The following is a 15480-nucleotide window of genomic DNA, read 5'->3' as shown; positions in this document are numbered from 1 at the left end:
TTTTACAGTAAATAAATGATTAAAATATTTAGTTAAACATTTATTTATTTCATTGTACGTTTAATAGTTTTTTTTTGTTTTTTTTTTACACATTTTGTCCTGTTTAACCCTCAATAAGCCTGTATTTTATCTGTACGTCCAACATGTTCAGTTTTTGGAACTTGTAAAATTCATCTTACTTTGACATTTCCAGTGTGAGGAATGTTTCTAAACTCAGACCTGTTTTGCTGTCTATTAAACTAGACAAAATTGCTCATGTCTTTTTCATGCTTACAGTCTTGTTTACTGGCCTAAACAAAGCTTTCGCTTAAACATTTACAAGTCCTTTAAAATTCTGCGGCCAGGTTATGAGCTAGTTCTAACAAGAGAGCTCATTCCACTTCTGCTTCGTCTGCGTTTCACTGCTTTCCTGTTGCTCTCAGAATTCATTTTAAATTGCAGCATCTCACATAAATATTCAGGGAATAATTTGTCTGTCTGATCTGGTTTTAAAAAGCCTTACTGTCTATGCTTCCCTCAGAGCGCTCGCCCCACCGGCCGATCCTCCAGGCGGGCCTGCCAGCCAATCAGACTGTGGTGGTGGGCAGCGACGTGGAGTTCCACTGTAAGGTTTACAGCGACGCCCAGCCGCACATCCAGTGGCTCAAACACATCGAGGTGAACGGCAGCCGCTACGGCCCTGACGGCGCCCCCTATGTCAACGTCCTGAAGGTGGGTTTGGAGCCACACACCGTGGTGGGTTTACGTCTTAATGAGCCAGCCTGGAGCCAGGCTCAGCGCGAGATAATTTTACACGTAGTTAATCTTTCCTAAATGTCGTGTTTAATGAGCCTTTGCAGAAGGGGGGGCCGGCGGGGGCCACGGGGCTTCCTTCACCGCTCTTAATTGAAGAGCTCGTTTCTCGAATGGTGAAGCATCGTTACAACACACTGGAGCGTGTGGAAGTGAAGAGCCATTAAGCTAATGATATCACTGCAAATCAAAGCAGATTTCTGCTCTCACTGCGAGCGTGGCGTGTGATGAAGCATCTTGTTGCTATTTTGGAAGAGTTTTCCACCCATGAAATAAATTCATCACTAGCTGTGTCTCCATTACAAATGTGTGCAGATCCTTGTCTATATTCTGCTGATGTTGGAAATATAAACAATTTTGCAATTGCAGTGAATCCATTGATAAGGAATTAAATTAAAATCATGTGAATAAATTTAATTAAAAATCATGACGGCTACATGAGATGCTCATAATTCAGCCATCAGAGGAGATGTTGGGGTCTCATTCAGGCGTTGCAGTGACAAAGCCTCTTATACGTAGGAGCGGCTACGTATGCAGCGTTTTGGGGAAATTCTTGTCAGCCATTTTACAGAAGAGCTATGAACTGAACACGTTGTAATTAGGGCTGTACCGATTACAGTTTTCTGGCCAATAGTGGATTACTGATCTTTAAAAAGCCATACCTGCCGATGGCTGACATCATGTTTATCAATGTTTTTTGTCTGAAATGCTGCTAAATATAGCACGAAAGTTGCTGAGTTGGTAACAGTGACTATAGTTAACTGATAAAATAGTGGATAAGATCGGCTTCACATGTAAGTGTAGTCCGATCACCGATCTCCCAAAATGATGGAAATCGGCGCCAACAAATCAGCCCAAGTTGGAATGACACACAACTTTTTATGAACTGTGATACTGTGAGAAAAACCCCCAAAAACAAACTATGATCCTCATGCTACTTCCTGATGTTTTCTTCGACGTTTCCACCAGTTGTAACATCTGAAAAAAGTTTCCATTGCAGTTTTGTGAAGTAATCCAATTTTGATATGCCCAAAAAAAAACATTTCATCATAGCATCAAAATTTTTTTAACAAAAACATACATTTTTTCAAAATTGCCATGTTTTCATTAATCAAATGTGATTTCCTACTTTCAAGTTGGACAATTTTATGTTTAATGAAAACACAGCTACTGAAAGAAGCAACTTCACCTGGAATCCACCATTAACATTGTTTTTTTTAATTTTTATGTTTTCTGGTTGACGAGGGGAAGACTCCCGTCGCAATCCAACAGGGCTTTTGCACCCTCAAGCTTTTTTTTTTTCTTTTCTTGTCCCTCTGGAGAGAAGGAATAAAAACAAACATCTGGTTTGGACTAAGTTAACTGCTGTGGTGGCGGCAAACGCAGGGAGGGAGACGGGCTCAGCTAACCGCCGCTGCCGTCAGATGTGCTGCGTCGCGTGGTTTGAGGAGGAGGAGAGAATGAGAGAGCAAAGAGGCACCCAAAAAAAGCCATGGAAAAAATGAGTGGGGGAACCGAAGGAAGGGCAAAGTCAGCAGGGAGAGAGAGAGAGAACGTGTGACAGAGTGCCGGGGTTAGATGAAGGCTTGTGTGAGGAAAAAAAAAGGAGGCAAAAAAGGGGTATTAAGACCAAAGAGTTGGAGATAGAAACAGAGAGAATGGAAGGAAGGAATAAGAGGGAAGGAAGGTCACGGGGCTGTTTTCCCTGGATCTGTCTTCATACATCTTTCTGCAACAACACGAAAAAAGAAAAACAGCAACATTAAAGACGGAAAGACTTTCTTCGGCTGCAGTCATCTATTATCCTGCTTATGTGTCAAAAAAAATTGTCTCACCTACGATTCCTCTAAGGAATTTGTCATAACAGCACAACAGGTCGCCAAAACACTAATTCTCAAAAAATGTCGTCTCGAGACGCTTTACAAAAAAACATCATTTATTAGTACAGTAAATTCAGTTTATTTTTCAAAGAAAACTTTCCACATTCACTCATTGCTGAAGATGTAGCGACAGTAAACAATCGCTTGTGTTGGGTTGTTGACTTTTCAGCAATCCCTCATGCTGAGCATGTGGCGACAGTAGAGAGGAAAACCTCCCCTTCAACAGGAAGAAACCTCCAGCAGAACCAGAACCCGGCTCAGTAAAAGACACCGTCTGCTACGACCGACTGGAGGTTTGAGAAAACAAGAAATGATGGAGGAGTACGTTCTATGTGAAAGAAAAGTTAATAGTCACCCTACTGTTACCAGTTCAGCAACTTTAGCAACATTTCAGACAAAAATATCAGCCAAAATCGGTGTTCAGAGGTCAGATGTTTTAAATGTCGCTATTGGGGATCGGCCAGAAAAATGCAATTGTTGCACTTTTTTTTCTTTCTTTTTCCTTTTTCTTTTTCTTTTATTTTTATGCTTCACTTTTGCATTTTACGTGTTCTCACAGGATGAAATTGGTTAAAAATGATATTCTTTTATTGTATTAAAACTAATTTTTGTAATTTTAAGCAAAGACTTGTACCATGATTTCATTGCTATCATTTAAAACAGAACAGCAACAATTATTCCTAAAGCAGCTGAAATTATTTATTACAGTTAGGAGCATTTTATGTCTTAATGCTATTTTGATTTTGGTATGAAAACAAATACATAGAATAAATATCCACTAATAGCTGTTAGGCGCTTTGGATTCTGGATTTATTTAGCAAGCTGCTTATCCCACCTGGTCTTTTTATCCTCCCTTTATTCAACCATGATTGCAGCTAACCAGCTCTTTCACCGTCCGTTTTAGCACAGCAACTTAATTGTTTTAAATTTTAATAGAAAAAAAATCCAGTGTAAGACATGTTAGATATAAATCATCCAGCAGACTCTGGGAGAGTGTGTGAAAAACCGATGACTTTAATTTAAAAAAAACAAGATGAAATGGGGAGATGAATGGGCAGAGAGACGGAGTGTGAAGGGGAGGAGGAGTGGGGGGGAACGGCTCCGTCGGCCCAGACTGAGGCTCCAGGCTCTATTTTCGACCGCCGCATAATTGAAACAGTATTTACAGAAACTTGTGTGTGCCTCTCAGTGAGGACTCACCACAGCACATTCAGACATGATATGCTCTCTCTCATGTGTGGCATTTAAACACAGCTCGAGGTGGGAGGAGTGTCTCTTTCTCTGTTTGTTTGTTGTTGTTGTTGTTGTTGTTTTTTGGGGGGGGGGGGAGAATTGATCTTTGGTGCCTGGAAAAAGACTCAACATCGAGGCGAAAAAGAGGAGTCAAACACTGGATGTTCATTTAGCTACATTAAAATCTGATTTGCTTTCCTTTTATGTGCTGTTTAATAATTTAGGCCCATCTAGGGCAGCTAGTAGTTGGTATGCATTCACAGATGCATAAGAGATTTAACACCAGAGATGTTCACACGTCAGTTCTTAAGACTGCAAGTGAAATTCACTTTTATTTCTACTGTAAGTCAACTCAGCTCATATATGAATAGAAAACATGAGATTTTCTTGAGCTGCTGCTGTTTTTTTGTTGTTTTTTACAGTAGCTGCGTTTCCATAAATGTATGCAAAACTTTGTTTAAAAAAAAAACACAATTTCGCAATTGTGGTGTTACCATTAAGTTAAAAGCACAATTAAAATCACATGTGAATAAGTTTGTTCACTTAGTAAGTCATTAAAAAACATTCAGTGCCATCATCCTCCAACTGCTTCCTGTCATCATCTTCTCTGTGGTTTTTGCCAGTGGCAACATCCAGTTGTTGATTATGTGACTCGTGTGATGCAGAAAGTGTTTCCATTGCAGTTTTGCTAAGTAAACCAATTTCGACTGAAAACCATCTCACTGTTTGCCAAAACTTTTTATTGAAAAATGAGTTTCTTTGTCTAATTTGCAGCATTTCCACTAAGTAAATTCATTTTCATAATTTCAGTTTGTGTAATTTTGTGGTTGAGGCAAACGCAGCTACTGAAGGCTTCACAGACTTCGAAAAAATGCTATTTCATAATTGCAGTGTTTCCATTAAATAAGAAATGCTATGGAACTCACATGTGAATTAAGTTAGTTGATTGTATTAGTCTTTTAAAATCACAGTTCATAAAAACATTTAAAACCAACGACTTCCTGCCATCATCTTCTTCGTACTTTGTGCCAGTGGCAACATTCAGTTGTTGTGACTTGTGTGATGGAGAAAAAGTGTTTTGTGAAATAAATAACCACCTCATCCTTCCACCAAAACATTTTATTGAAAAAATAGTTGTTTTTTTCCCCAAATTAACCTGTTTCCACCAAGCGACATTTTATTTTCAACATGTCAAATTGCACAATTATATGGTCAATGGAAACGCAGCTACTATGTTCTTCCAAGACTTTCCAAGGCCTCACTGTGCCTCTCAATTTTCCCTTCGCAGAGTAATGTCAGTAAACACACCGTGGCTCGCAGTATTCTGAAACTGTCAAACGTGACAGAGAAAGACGCCGGGAAGTACTGGTGTCGTGCCTCAAACTTTGTAGGCATGTCGGAAAAAGCTTTCTGGCTAATGGTGCACAAACCAGGTAAATACTGAGCTGCTAGCAGGAACCGCCTTCACCGCGTCTGACGCTCTCCGCTGCCTGCAGGGTTCCTCTTGGTTGTGGGTCTGCTTGACTTGCTAATAGGACAAACACACACACACAAACACACACACACGCATTCCTCTACTGGGTTCAAGTAATCACATCTTGCTAGTGAGTAGCTATCATTCATTTTAACTCGGAGTGCCATGTTGACCCTGATCAATAGCAGACACAACATTGCGTTCTTAATTGCTGCCATGGCTTCAAAAGTCTCACTCTCACACACAAATGTGCCATAAATCTAAAACCTCACTGACCAAGCCTCCCTCAAACACAAAGATTGCTATTGATTTCCCACGGAGGGCATTCTCCCGCAATATTAATGGCCTTTATATCAGAGTATGCAGCATGGGGCTGTGATAGCGGCGCTCATTACTGAGGCACTTTTGACTGCTCCTTGTTGCTGTAGCATTAGTCAAAGTAGGAAAAATCATAATTGAAGTGTTTTTATTTATTTATGTACTCATAATGCTGTTTGCTAAAAGCGCAGTGTATCAAACTAAGTTTTCAAGATTATTGAGGAGAAGTTTTATTTAAAAAAAAACACAAAATTGATTTACTTATACATATCTGAACATAAATTGAGACAGTAAAACAGAGTAGAGGTAGGAGGTGGTACACGACTGATTATCGTTGTAAAACAGCATTTTCTGCCTGTAGTTCTTACTTAATAGACAAGTTGCTTTGTCCCCACAGAATGATGCTGCTACCACCATATGTCCCAATGGGAACGGTGTAGTAAGTTACAAGTCAGATAAATGGGGACAAACCTCCTCTTGTTTCTATTTTCAGTAAATAAACATGTAAACATCTGTTCAAAACACACTTTTAAAGGTTAAAAAAATGTGTCTGAATTTGTACAAAATGAAACCACAGAAGGTTATCTCACAGCAGGTAAGATGTATAACCTTCATGCACTTCAGAAAACTTGAATTGTCCTTTCAGTGATGATTGTTATAATTGCTTCAAATTTAACAATATTAAATATATTTCATATATATCAATGAAATGTGGTTGCAAATTGGGGGATTTCTATGCAGCTATAGTCCTGGCAGAATGGGGAATGGACAATGAGAGCATTTTCAGTGGCTCAGTTTAAAATCACAAGCCGCTATTACAACTTTATCCTGTTAAATTTATCACGTTAAATGTTTTGTTGTCAGCTGGTCACAGATACTTCCACCTTTACCTTACACCAGTGGTGGGCAGCGCAGATTAAAAAGTTAGTTGCGCTAACCCTAAAACACTAATCATAAATATTAGTTCTGCTAGCGCTAAAGTGCTATACCAACACAGTATGTAGCGGAAACTAATGCTAATGAGCTAAATTCAACTATGTTGATTCTCACAATGTGTGCCATTGACCAAAACTGCAACATAAATGTCAAACTTTATTCATCTAAATGTTTACTAAACAGTCAAGCAAATTAGCACTTTAATTTAGGGAATGCTAAGGGCACTAAATGTTTTCAAAGTTAGCTAAAGCGCTAAAAGTAAAATTAGCTCTGTTACTAGCGCATTAGTGGAAGTGTGCCCACCACTGCCTTATAGAAATAAATGATGCTGTGAAATGCACATTTCTTCAAATGTCTTTCTAATTTAAAGTTGGCATTACCCCCCACATACACACACACACACACACACACATTAAAGAAAAGCATTCATTCTGTTGAGATAAGCACAGCTGGGTAACGGTGCTTTTTGGTATTTTCAGCTGTTGGTGGTGGCAAAGCTGACTCCTCGGCCCTCTGCTCTTCTTCAGGTGTTTGGTGTTTACTTTAATAAAACTTTTTGGGCTCATGGAATCTCCTCTCTCCATCCTTCTGCTCCATCTCTGTTCCCCTCTCCCTCCTCCACAGACGGCCGGTATTAACACAACAGATAAGGAGCTAGAGGTTCTCTTCTTGACCAATGTAACTTTTGAGGATGCGGGCGAGTACACTTGTCTGGCGGGGAACTCTATCGGCTTTGCTTACCACTCCGCTTGGCTGACGGTGCTTCCAGGTATATTCCTCTTCACCACACAGCCTCTCTTGTTGATTCTTGTTCGTCTCTTTCATCTTCCTCTCATACAGAAGTATTCATACGGTGCAGTGTCTGTAAATCTGATTACTGCGCATTTTAGTGGATCATTACCAGCAATTTGTATTTGTTTAGCACATGTTATTATGTCTTCATTTGAAACGATGAGGCATGAAATTAAACGCCTCTGCTGCTCTTTGATCACTTCAAATCATCTGTTCAGACATCTTAAGGCTAAGAGACAGTGTAAAACATCCCTTATGCTTGATGTCAAAAACTCTAATTGCCTCCATTTTTGGAAACGGCTACAATTACTTGCTGCAGCTCTGAAATTAAAGTGATCCATGTGTCTTTATTGCGCAGAAATAAGTTTCTGGTGTGTTTGTGCTGCTAATAAAAAGCTAAACTGTGCCTTTGATGTTTCTCGGCCTCCTCACTTCGGAAGCAGTGAACTCGGGCAAAGATGACTACTACGCCGACATCCTCATCTACCTGACGGGCTGCGTGCTCTTCGTCTTCGCCGTGGTCATTGTCTTCCTCTGCCGCATGAGGATGACCACGCAGAAGACTCTCCCCACGCCGCCTGTGCAGAAACTGTCCAAGTTCCCCCTCAAGAGACAGGTAACAGAAAGTAGATACAAGATTTGCACAATGCTTTCCCTTCCTTTTCTCTCTTGTCGGTTTGGGCGCTAAAACACCCAGCTGACCCGATTTGATCCGGATAATCAGGGTGAAAATGAAGTGGAGGGGGAAGAAAAACTTTCCAACTCCAGCAGAATTCAGTCCAGATTCAGTTCATGGCAACTTGCAAAAGTATTCATTCATTGAGATTCTATGACATCAAATAAAAGGTAAACACATGGCATTCATGTATGTTCCACCACATTTAATCTGATACCCATAAATAATAGTCATTTGTTTCTTGACAAACAGTAATATTACCTCACCAACAGTCACCAACAATCAAGTCAAACCATCTTCAATTAGTTCCCAATATTTGTTGAAGTGGTTGCCTAGTCTTATTGATTTGCTTCAATTTGTTTATGAATAAGACCTTACCATTTCCTCCAGCTGTCATTTGACAGATGGAACTAATGGTTTTTTTTCTTACAAAATGTCAAAACCAGTTTCTTTGGTATGATAAAAGCGTAAGATAAAAGTCCAGTCTCTGCTCTGTATGGAACATATCTGATCAAGTTTTAAACATGCAATCTTTTAGCCTCAAAACCGAGTTAATTACACAAAGACAATCAATGTTTTTTATGCACATTTTGAAGTACCACATTAGAAAAGGTGAGAACAAAATTCAAAATAACTTCTCCAGTTTTGCACAGAAGTCTTTACACTAGCTTGAGGTAGTTTTTCACTTTTCTAAAATAGTTGGCGCACTAAAGAAGAGAAGGAAACACATTTACTGAATAAGTTTTGACGTAACCAACATTTGTCTCGCTGTTCCCTCTGTTATAATCATAAGAATTCCCATTCTTTCTCTACGTCTCCAGACAGCATGTTACATCGCCGATGCTAGCTGACATGACAGAACAATGACAACTTCTCCAATGGCAACACATTCCTGAAAACCTCTCTCCAATGTTCAGAGATGTGTGGTCCATGCTAGTTGCAACCACGACTTCCTGATTTTGTAGCCATGCATAACGTCAACATCTGACAAAATTACCCTTTGTTTGCCTGGTTGATTTGCTCCAAACAGGTAGATGGCGACATGGCTAATTTTCTTCTTCCCTGTGACATTTTAAAAGTTTGCTCAATATTCGCCATGGCATTCGGATGGATGCTCTATTTTACTTTATTTTGGTGTATCGCATAAAAACCCAAATAAATAGTTTTGGGTTTGTAATGTGATGATGCATCGTCATGTAGCAAAATGCATCGGCAACAACATTAGTATCGGCTGTTAGACATTTTTTAACGCATTAGTACTGGTCCAACAAATAAAACTTGTCTGATATTAATGATAATATTGAATGATATCATCACTAATTTTCATATCGGTTCATCACAAGTGACAAAATGTGAAAAAGTCAAAGTACAAAATCCTACATAGGGCACAAATGAAGTGAGCGGGGCATCACACACCTGTCTGTCATGGATCTTCCCCTTGTCCTGCTGGGACACTGTAAGGCATCACTCTGCTGACATGTGTTCACATTTATCTTGGAGCAGATTCAGTGCAGGGATATTTATGCCCTCCTCCGACTGTCAGTGTCAGTTTTAGATTTCACTGTGAGTGTAACAACACACTCTCTCCCTCTCACACTCAACTGTTTAGAGAAACACAAAGTGGAGCAGCTGCTTCACCACAACCTGCAGTTGGACGAGCCTTTTCTCTCTTTTTTTTTTTTTTTTGCCTTTTTCTGCTGGAGTTGCTTAGAAAACAAGATGGAGTTCAAATTTGCAGCAACTCTTTTAACATTTTGGTTGATATGAGAGTAACTGGCTCAAAACAAGGTGGAACGAAGAGTAGCCTTGAAATTATTTCATTTTTTTGGCAGATTTAACTTGGTTGTTTATTCTCTATTCATGAATTCAAGAGAATGTTTAAAATCTGAACGTTTCTACTCATATAAACACCCAGTCTGACTGCTTCGTTTACCTGCTGGACTCTGTTTGCTGGGGAAAGCGACTCTGAGGCTGTTTTGGGTCCAGCCGTCCAGCTTTGTAATTGAAAGGTTGCATACTTCTAGAAGCACAAGCTTGGACGTCACGAATCAGTTCGTGGAAAACAACAAAGCCGAGTGTTTAGCTGTAACCATTGTCTTTTGGGGACATAATTAAGTCTTGCTGGAGTCCAGTACATCCTCATATAGCAGCCTGTAATTCTGCTCTAATTTTTTCCACCTTCATGGTCTTATAAGGTAGCGGAGGGAAAGTTCTTATTGCATTTTTCTATAATCTCTGCTTCAATTTTGGGAGGCTAATCTCCCAGTTTTCTCCTCTCTCTTTCATAACTCAAAGTAAATCTCTTATAAACCCCCAGGCATGTTCTGTCAGATATTACTTTTATGCTTTTCAAATTGGGGTTGGAGATTTTTTTTTTTTTTTCGGCTTAACTTCATACTCCTCATTTTCTTACAGTCATGACTTGTTCTAAGTAGACTTGGTGTTGCAGGGCTAGAGGGGCAGAACGAGCAGACTGACACCAACATATCCATCAAAAAAGCAGGAGTGGGCCCCGGGCTCCGCCCTGCGGGTAGATAGATGGTGGGAGGATGTGGAGCCCCCCGCCTCCCTCACTCAGAGGCAGAACCATGGACCTGGAGCTGGAGGTCACTGATAGATGGATGTCCAGGCTCCAAACCCTTTCAGCCACGGCTTCATCCTGCACACAACCTCAGGCTGCAAAAGTCATGTCCAGCAGTCTGGGCCAGACTTTAGAATGTGCTGATAGGGGCAGTAGCCCAGGGCGCCAATTTATTTGGGAGGCCCAGACTTTCTTCTTTTTTTTATGAATACGTGTTTTGCATTGCACTTTATATAAAACTTAAAGGCCCATATCTAATTCACTGAATTCAAAGTTTAGGGATTCTTTTTAATATAGGCAATACTCAAGTATCTAAAATTTACAAAGGAAGTATTACTCCTCTGAGGATGGCATTTGTAGTCTCAGCTGTCATGTCATTGGTTTACGAGATTAATAATTTCTGTTTCTTTAACAAGTCTAGTTTGATCCAAAGTGAACAGTATAGTATTTCTCCTTTCCGTCTGTTTCCTTGTTAAGCAGATTTCACCATGTTGTTTTCAGAGACTATAACAAATATTTTTTTTCTTTGCACCCAAGCAGGTTTCCTTGGATTCTAACTCCTCCATGAACTCCAACACGCCTCTGGTTCGGATCGCTCGGCTGTCGTCCAGCGACGGGCCCATGCTGGCCAACGTCTCAGAGCTGGAGCTGCCCTCTGACCCCAAATGGGAGTTTCCTCGCACAAGGTAAGAGAGGAGCAGTCGGCACAAACTGTGACCATGAGGATATTCAGACCCTGTGAACTTCTTGATATTTTGTCATGTTACAACCTCAAAATCAGTTTACCTAAAACCCGCCGTAGTGGAGAGTCTAAAGATTAAAAGCGTTTTTGTTTTTAGGTTGACCCTGGGTAAACCTCTGGGAGAGGGCTGCTTCGGTCAGGTGGTCATGGCAGAGGCAGTCGGCATCGACAAGGAGAAGCCCAACAAGCCTCTCACCGTCGCTGTGAAGATGCTGAAAGGTTACCCAAATTACATTCTCCCTCTTTTGATAATCCCAAAGAAATCAGCACGGTTTCTGATTTGGCTCTGCCTTTTCCCCCTCAGACGATGCAACAGATAAAGATCTGTCAGACTTGGTGTCAGAGATGGAGATGATGAAGATGATAGGCAAACACAAAAACATCATCAACCTGCTGGGAGCGTGCACACAGGACGGTGAGCCTCAGAGACGGAGGAAGAGAAGATGAAAGGAGAATCAAGATGAATCTTTAAAGCAATGCTCTCTGTCCCACCAGGTCCTCTGTACGTTCTGGTGGAGTACGCCTCCAAAGGGAACCTGAGGGAGTACCTCAGGGCGCGCCGTCCTCCTGGCATGGATTATTCCTTTGACACCTGCAAAATCCCTGATGAGCAGCTCACCTTTAAAGACCTGGTGTCCTGTGCCTATCAGGTCGCCCGAGGCATGGAGTACCTGGCTTCACAGAAGGTCACATCTCCTAAAGCCTAAATACACAAGGATAGAGACAGACACACAGATAAAAAGATACATTCTATATCTTCTTTTGTAAATGTATACGTTTTTGTTTTATAGCAATGAAGTGATTACAATTTAAATTGTTTTAGATAATTACCAGGAAAAGGTTTAGACTTTTAATAATGCAGCATTTTCTGTTAAAGGCAGGAAGTAAAGTTGCACCGATCAGAGATTTGTTACCAAGATTTTAACTTTCGGCTTCAGTTTATTTGCATTTTTTTTTTTAAAACAAAATGTTCTTTTCTGGTTTGGCTGTAAAACATTGTGTTACTGAAAATGAAGGAGGAATGATTTCGACTTGACGTTTTAAACAGTTTTCAGTATCTTAGACTTGGTTCACACAGCAGACCCATATCCAGCTTTTTCACGGCAGACTGAACAACCTGATGCGGATCTTTTTCACCATAAAAAAGTCCAGATTGTCCCACTTCCATAGTAATTTGGATAATTATTCAGTAGTTTTGCTGTAGTTAGGACAGTCACGTCGCATTTTATCCGACCGTTATGTCACTGATGTGAGACATGCGTCAAAACTCGGCACCAGAAAAATCCAGAAGCGGCAAATCCAGACATAAACAATGGCTGAAAATTAGAGTTATGAACTTGAACTTATTACTCCTGTAAACAACGCTCTGCTGTGTGATGTCTACCTTCTTCTACACATGTTGGTCGTAAACCGTTCACACAGAAATCTGACTGCAGTCGCATTCAATTAGTAGCATAAACACCAGATTTCAACAAAAAAAAAGTCAGAGCTTAGCGTCGAGATCTGCTGTGTGAACGTTGCCTTATATTAGCAATTTGCACATGATGATCTTTACCTTAACTCTAAGATTAACTCCAATCTCTTCATGACAGACCAGAGTGGAAAACTCTAAAGTTTTTGCTGTCAAACAGAAATCTCATATTCCCAAAACCTAAATTTTTCAGGAAATGGAAAAACTTATTTCTTCTCCATTTAAATTCGTACTGCTTGGTCATCTTGCAACAAAAATGTTTTTGTTATCCACGTGCCTGTATGTAAAGCTAACCTGAGTTTGTCATATTTTCCCCTTGCAGTGTATCCACAGAGATCTGGCAGCCAGAAACGTTCTGGTGACGGAGGACAACGTCATGAAAATAGCCGACTTCGGTCTCGCCAGAGACGTGCACAACATAGACTACTACAAAAAGACCACAAATGTGAGTTTCATGACATCGATACTTTGTCTGAAATGTCGTGGGGTAATCTCAGGACAGTAAGGAAAATGTGCATTTATGTCACATGTTTGGTTTTTTATTTAATTGCAGCAATAAATCTGAGATATTTCATGTTGGGCCTCATTTCATTTAGTACCTTTTACTCATTTCTGCATGTATGTTTTTTTTCTATTTGTAGAAAGAAACATTCTTTCCACTACTTTACTATTTTGTAGGGGGCATCAATAAATTGGACCAGATTGTCCAATAATTTCACGTGAAATCCATCTTATCCATTGATTTTTTCGACAATAGTTGCCCTAATTTGCAACTTAGCAATTTTTTCAGACAAAAAAAAATTGGTATCAGCCAAAATCAGCAGGTCATGCTTTGTAAAGGTTGGTGATTGTAGAGAACTGCAATCGGTGCATCCACGATATTATGCACAAATAATCCTCACAGTATTATGAAGGTTTGTGATTGCATATATAAAAAAAATCACTTTAAGATGAAGAATTAAAATAACATTTTTTGAAAACCAGCAAATCACTCCAGTCTGAATCTAAATACGAGCTGCTCCACTGTGCTGCTCTGGCTGTGATGGAGCGCGCAGCGGAGGCAGGAGATGGTTAAACATTGTGTGATAGTTTTTCCTGTCTGATCCGTACAGAAAGGTTCTGCTGACCAAAGCGGTTCTGTTGTACTTGTTTTGCTCCAGGGTCGTCTGCCCGTGAAATGGATGGCTCCGGAGGCTCTGTTTGACCGGGTCTACACGCACCAGAGCGACGTGTGAGTTTCCGCAAGCTGACTATCTCATGGCGGCTGTCCGCTGATGTGTACAGGGGAGGAATGCGGCTGTTGAAATGTGGTGACTGAGCATGTTAGCGTCAAGCGCAGGACTTAAACCGATGGGTTCCCGTGCCAAATATCTCCAGTATGCTGTCAACCAGCCCTCAGTTGGGAATCTTTTCTGGTGGAGTTTGTTCCTAACTGACCAAAACGACGCTGGAGTCCCAGCATTTTGTTAGCTCCGTTTCCATGTGTGCAAATCTTAGTCGATGTGCTGCTTATGTCAAAAATACACAATTTTGCAATTACAGTGTTTCTACTAAATAACAAATTAAATTAAAATCACACGTGAATGAGCTTGTTCATGCAATAAATCATTAAAAATCATGACAGCGACGGATGTAAACGGATTGCGACGACCAGTTCCTTATATTTAGGAGCGGCTATGTATGCTGGGTTTTGGGAAAATTGTAGCCGCTGATTTTCCAGAAGTGTTGTGGATTAAACATGTTGGAATGTTTATGTTTTATGAACTGTGATGCTGTGAGATTTCTGCCGGAGCAAAATGCACTTTGTCTGAAAAAATCAAAAGCAAACAATCATCCTCCTACCACTACCTGTCGTCTTCTTTGTCGTTTCCACCAGTAGCAACATCCGGCTGTTGCTCATGTGACTCATGACACAATTTTGCAGTGCGGAGTTTCCATTAAATAAGAAACACTATTAAAATCTCACGTGAATAAGTTAGTTCAGACGATAAGTCATTAAAAAAACTTGCTGCGCCATCATCCTCCAACTACTTTCTATCGTCGTCTCCATCATTTCCTCCAGTAACAACATCTGGTTGTTGATCATGTGACTCATGTGACGTGAATAAGTAGTTTCCATTTCAGTTCTGAAAAATGCATCCATTTCAATACAGATGAAAAACTACCTCGTGCTAGAGCAAAAAAAAAATTTGCTGTATTTTCATTAAGCAAGTTTACTTTTGTATTTTCAAGCTGTGCAATTCTATGGTTGATGTTGTTATTTTATGAGGCTCAATCAAAAACGTCGAGATTAGAAAGCCAAGGTGTTCCCTCAGGTCGTGTGTTTTTCTCAGAGATACACACCTTTCTCCCCGTCCGGCTGCGTTTGCGTCGCCTCTGATCTAAAGCCGGCGGCCTGTCAGACGGGGAGGTCACCAAGGAGATGTATTTTGCAGTAGCTCCAGCAGCCTTTCCCCCAGCCATCCACAGCCAGACGCTGTGTCCCCAGCACAGCCGTCCAAGCCAAACAGGGGCCCCTGTCAGCGCTGCGGGGCCGTGTGATCACTGCAGACTGGGAACGGGCCGAGGGGAGAACCGGCCTGCTC

At 40.6% G+C, this 15480-nt stretch overlaps 1 protein-coding gene across 9 annotated transcripts in view; it reads left to right on the top strand.

Annotated features, from left to right (window-relative positions):
* Window positions 1–15480, top strand: part of fgfr3 (fibroblast growth factor receptor 3) — a 96480-nt gene that overhangs the window by 72327 nt on the left and 8673 nt on the right. For 2 of the 9 annotated variants that reach the window (XM_014995035.2, XM_014995029.2), the window contains exons 7-15: window positions 521–711; window positions 7258–7402; window positions 7866–8041; window positions 11220–11368; window positions 11522–11643; window positions 11729–11839; window positions 11920–12110; window positions 13218–13340; window positions 14056–14126. In XM_014995035.2, coding sequence (XP_014850521.1) covers window positions 521–711; window positions 7258–7402; window positions 7866–8041; window positions 11220–11368; window positions 11522–11643; window positions 11729–11839; window positions 11920–12110; window positions 13218–13340; window positions 14056–14126 — 1279 coding nt within the window. Of the gene's footprint in view, window positions 1–520; window positions 712–5193; window positions 5339–7257; window positions 7403–7865; window positions 8042–11219; window positions 11369–11521; window positions 11644–11728; window positions 11840–11919; window positions 12111–13217; window positions 13341–14055; window positions 14127–15480 lie in introns of all 9 variants that reach the window. The other 7 variants (XM_014995036.2, XM_088002526.1, XM_088002531.1 and 4 more) reach the window with 6 other exon arrangements.

The sequence above is a fragment of the Poecilia mexicana genome, unplaced genomic scaffold (genome assembly GCF_051168715.1).
Source record: "Poecilia mexicana isolate PSO_F unplaced genomic scaffold, ASM5116871v1 scaffold_22, whole genome shotgun sequence".
Classification (NCBI taxonomy): Eukaryota; Metazoa; Chordata; class Actinopteri; order Cyprinodontiformes; family Poeciliidae; genus Poecilia; species Poecilia mexicana.
Note: the sequence above shows the minus strand (reverse complement) of the source record. Positions and strands in the feature narration are given on the sequence as shown.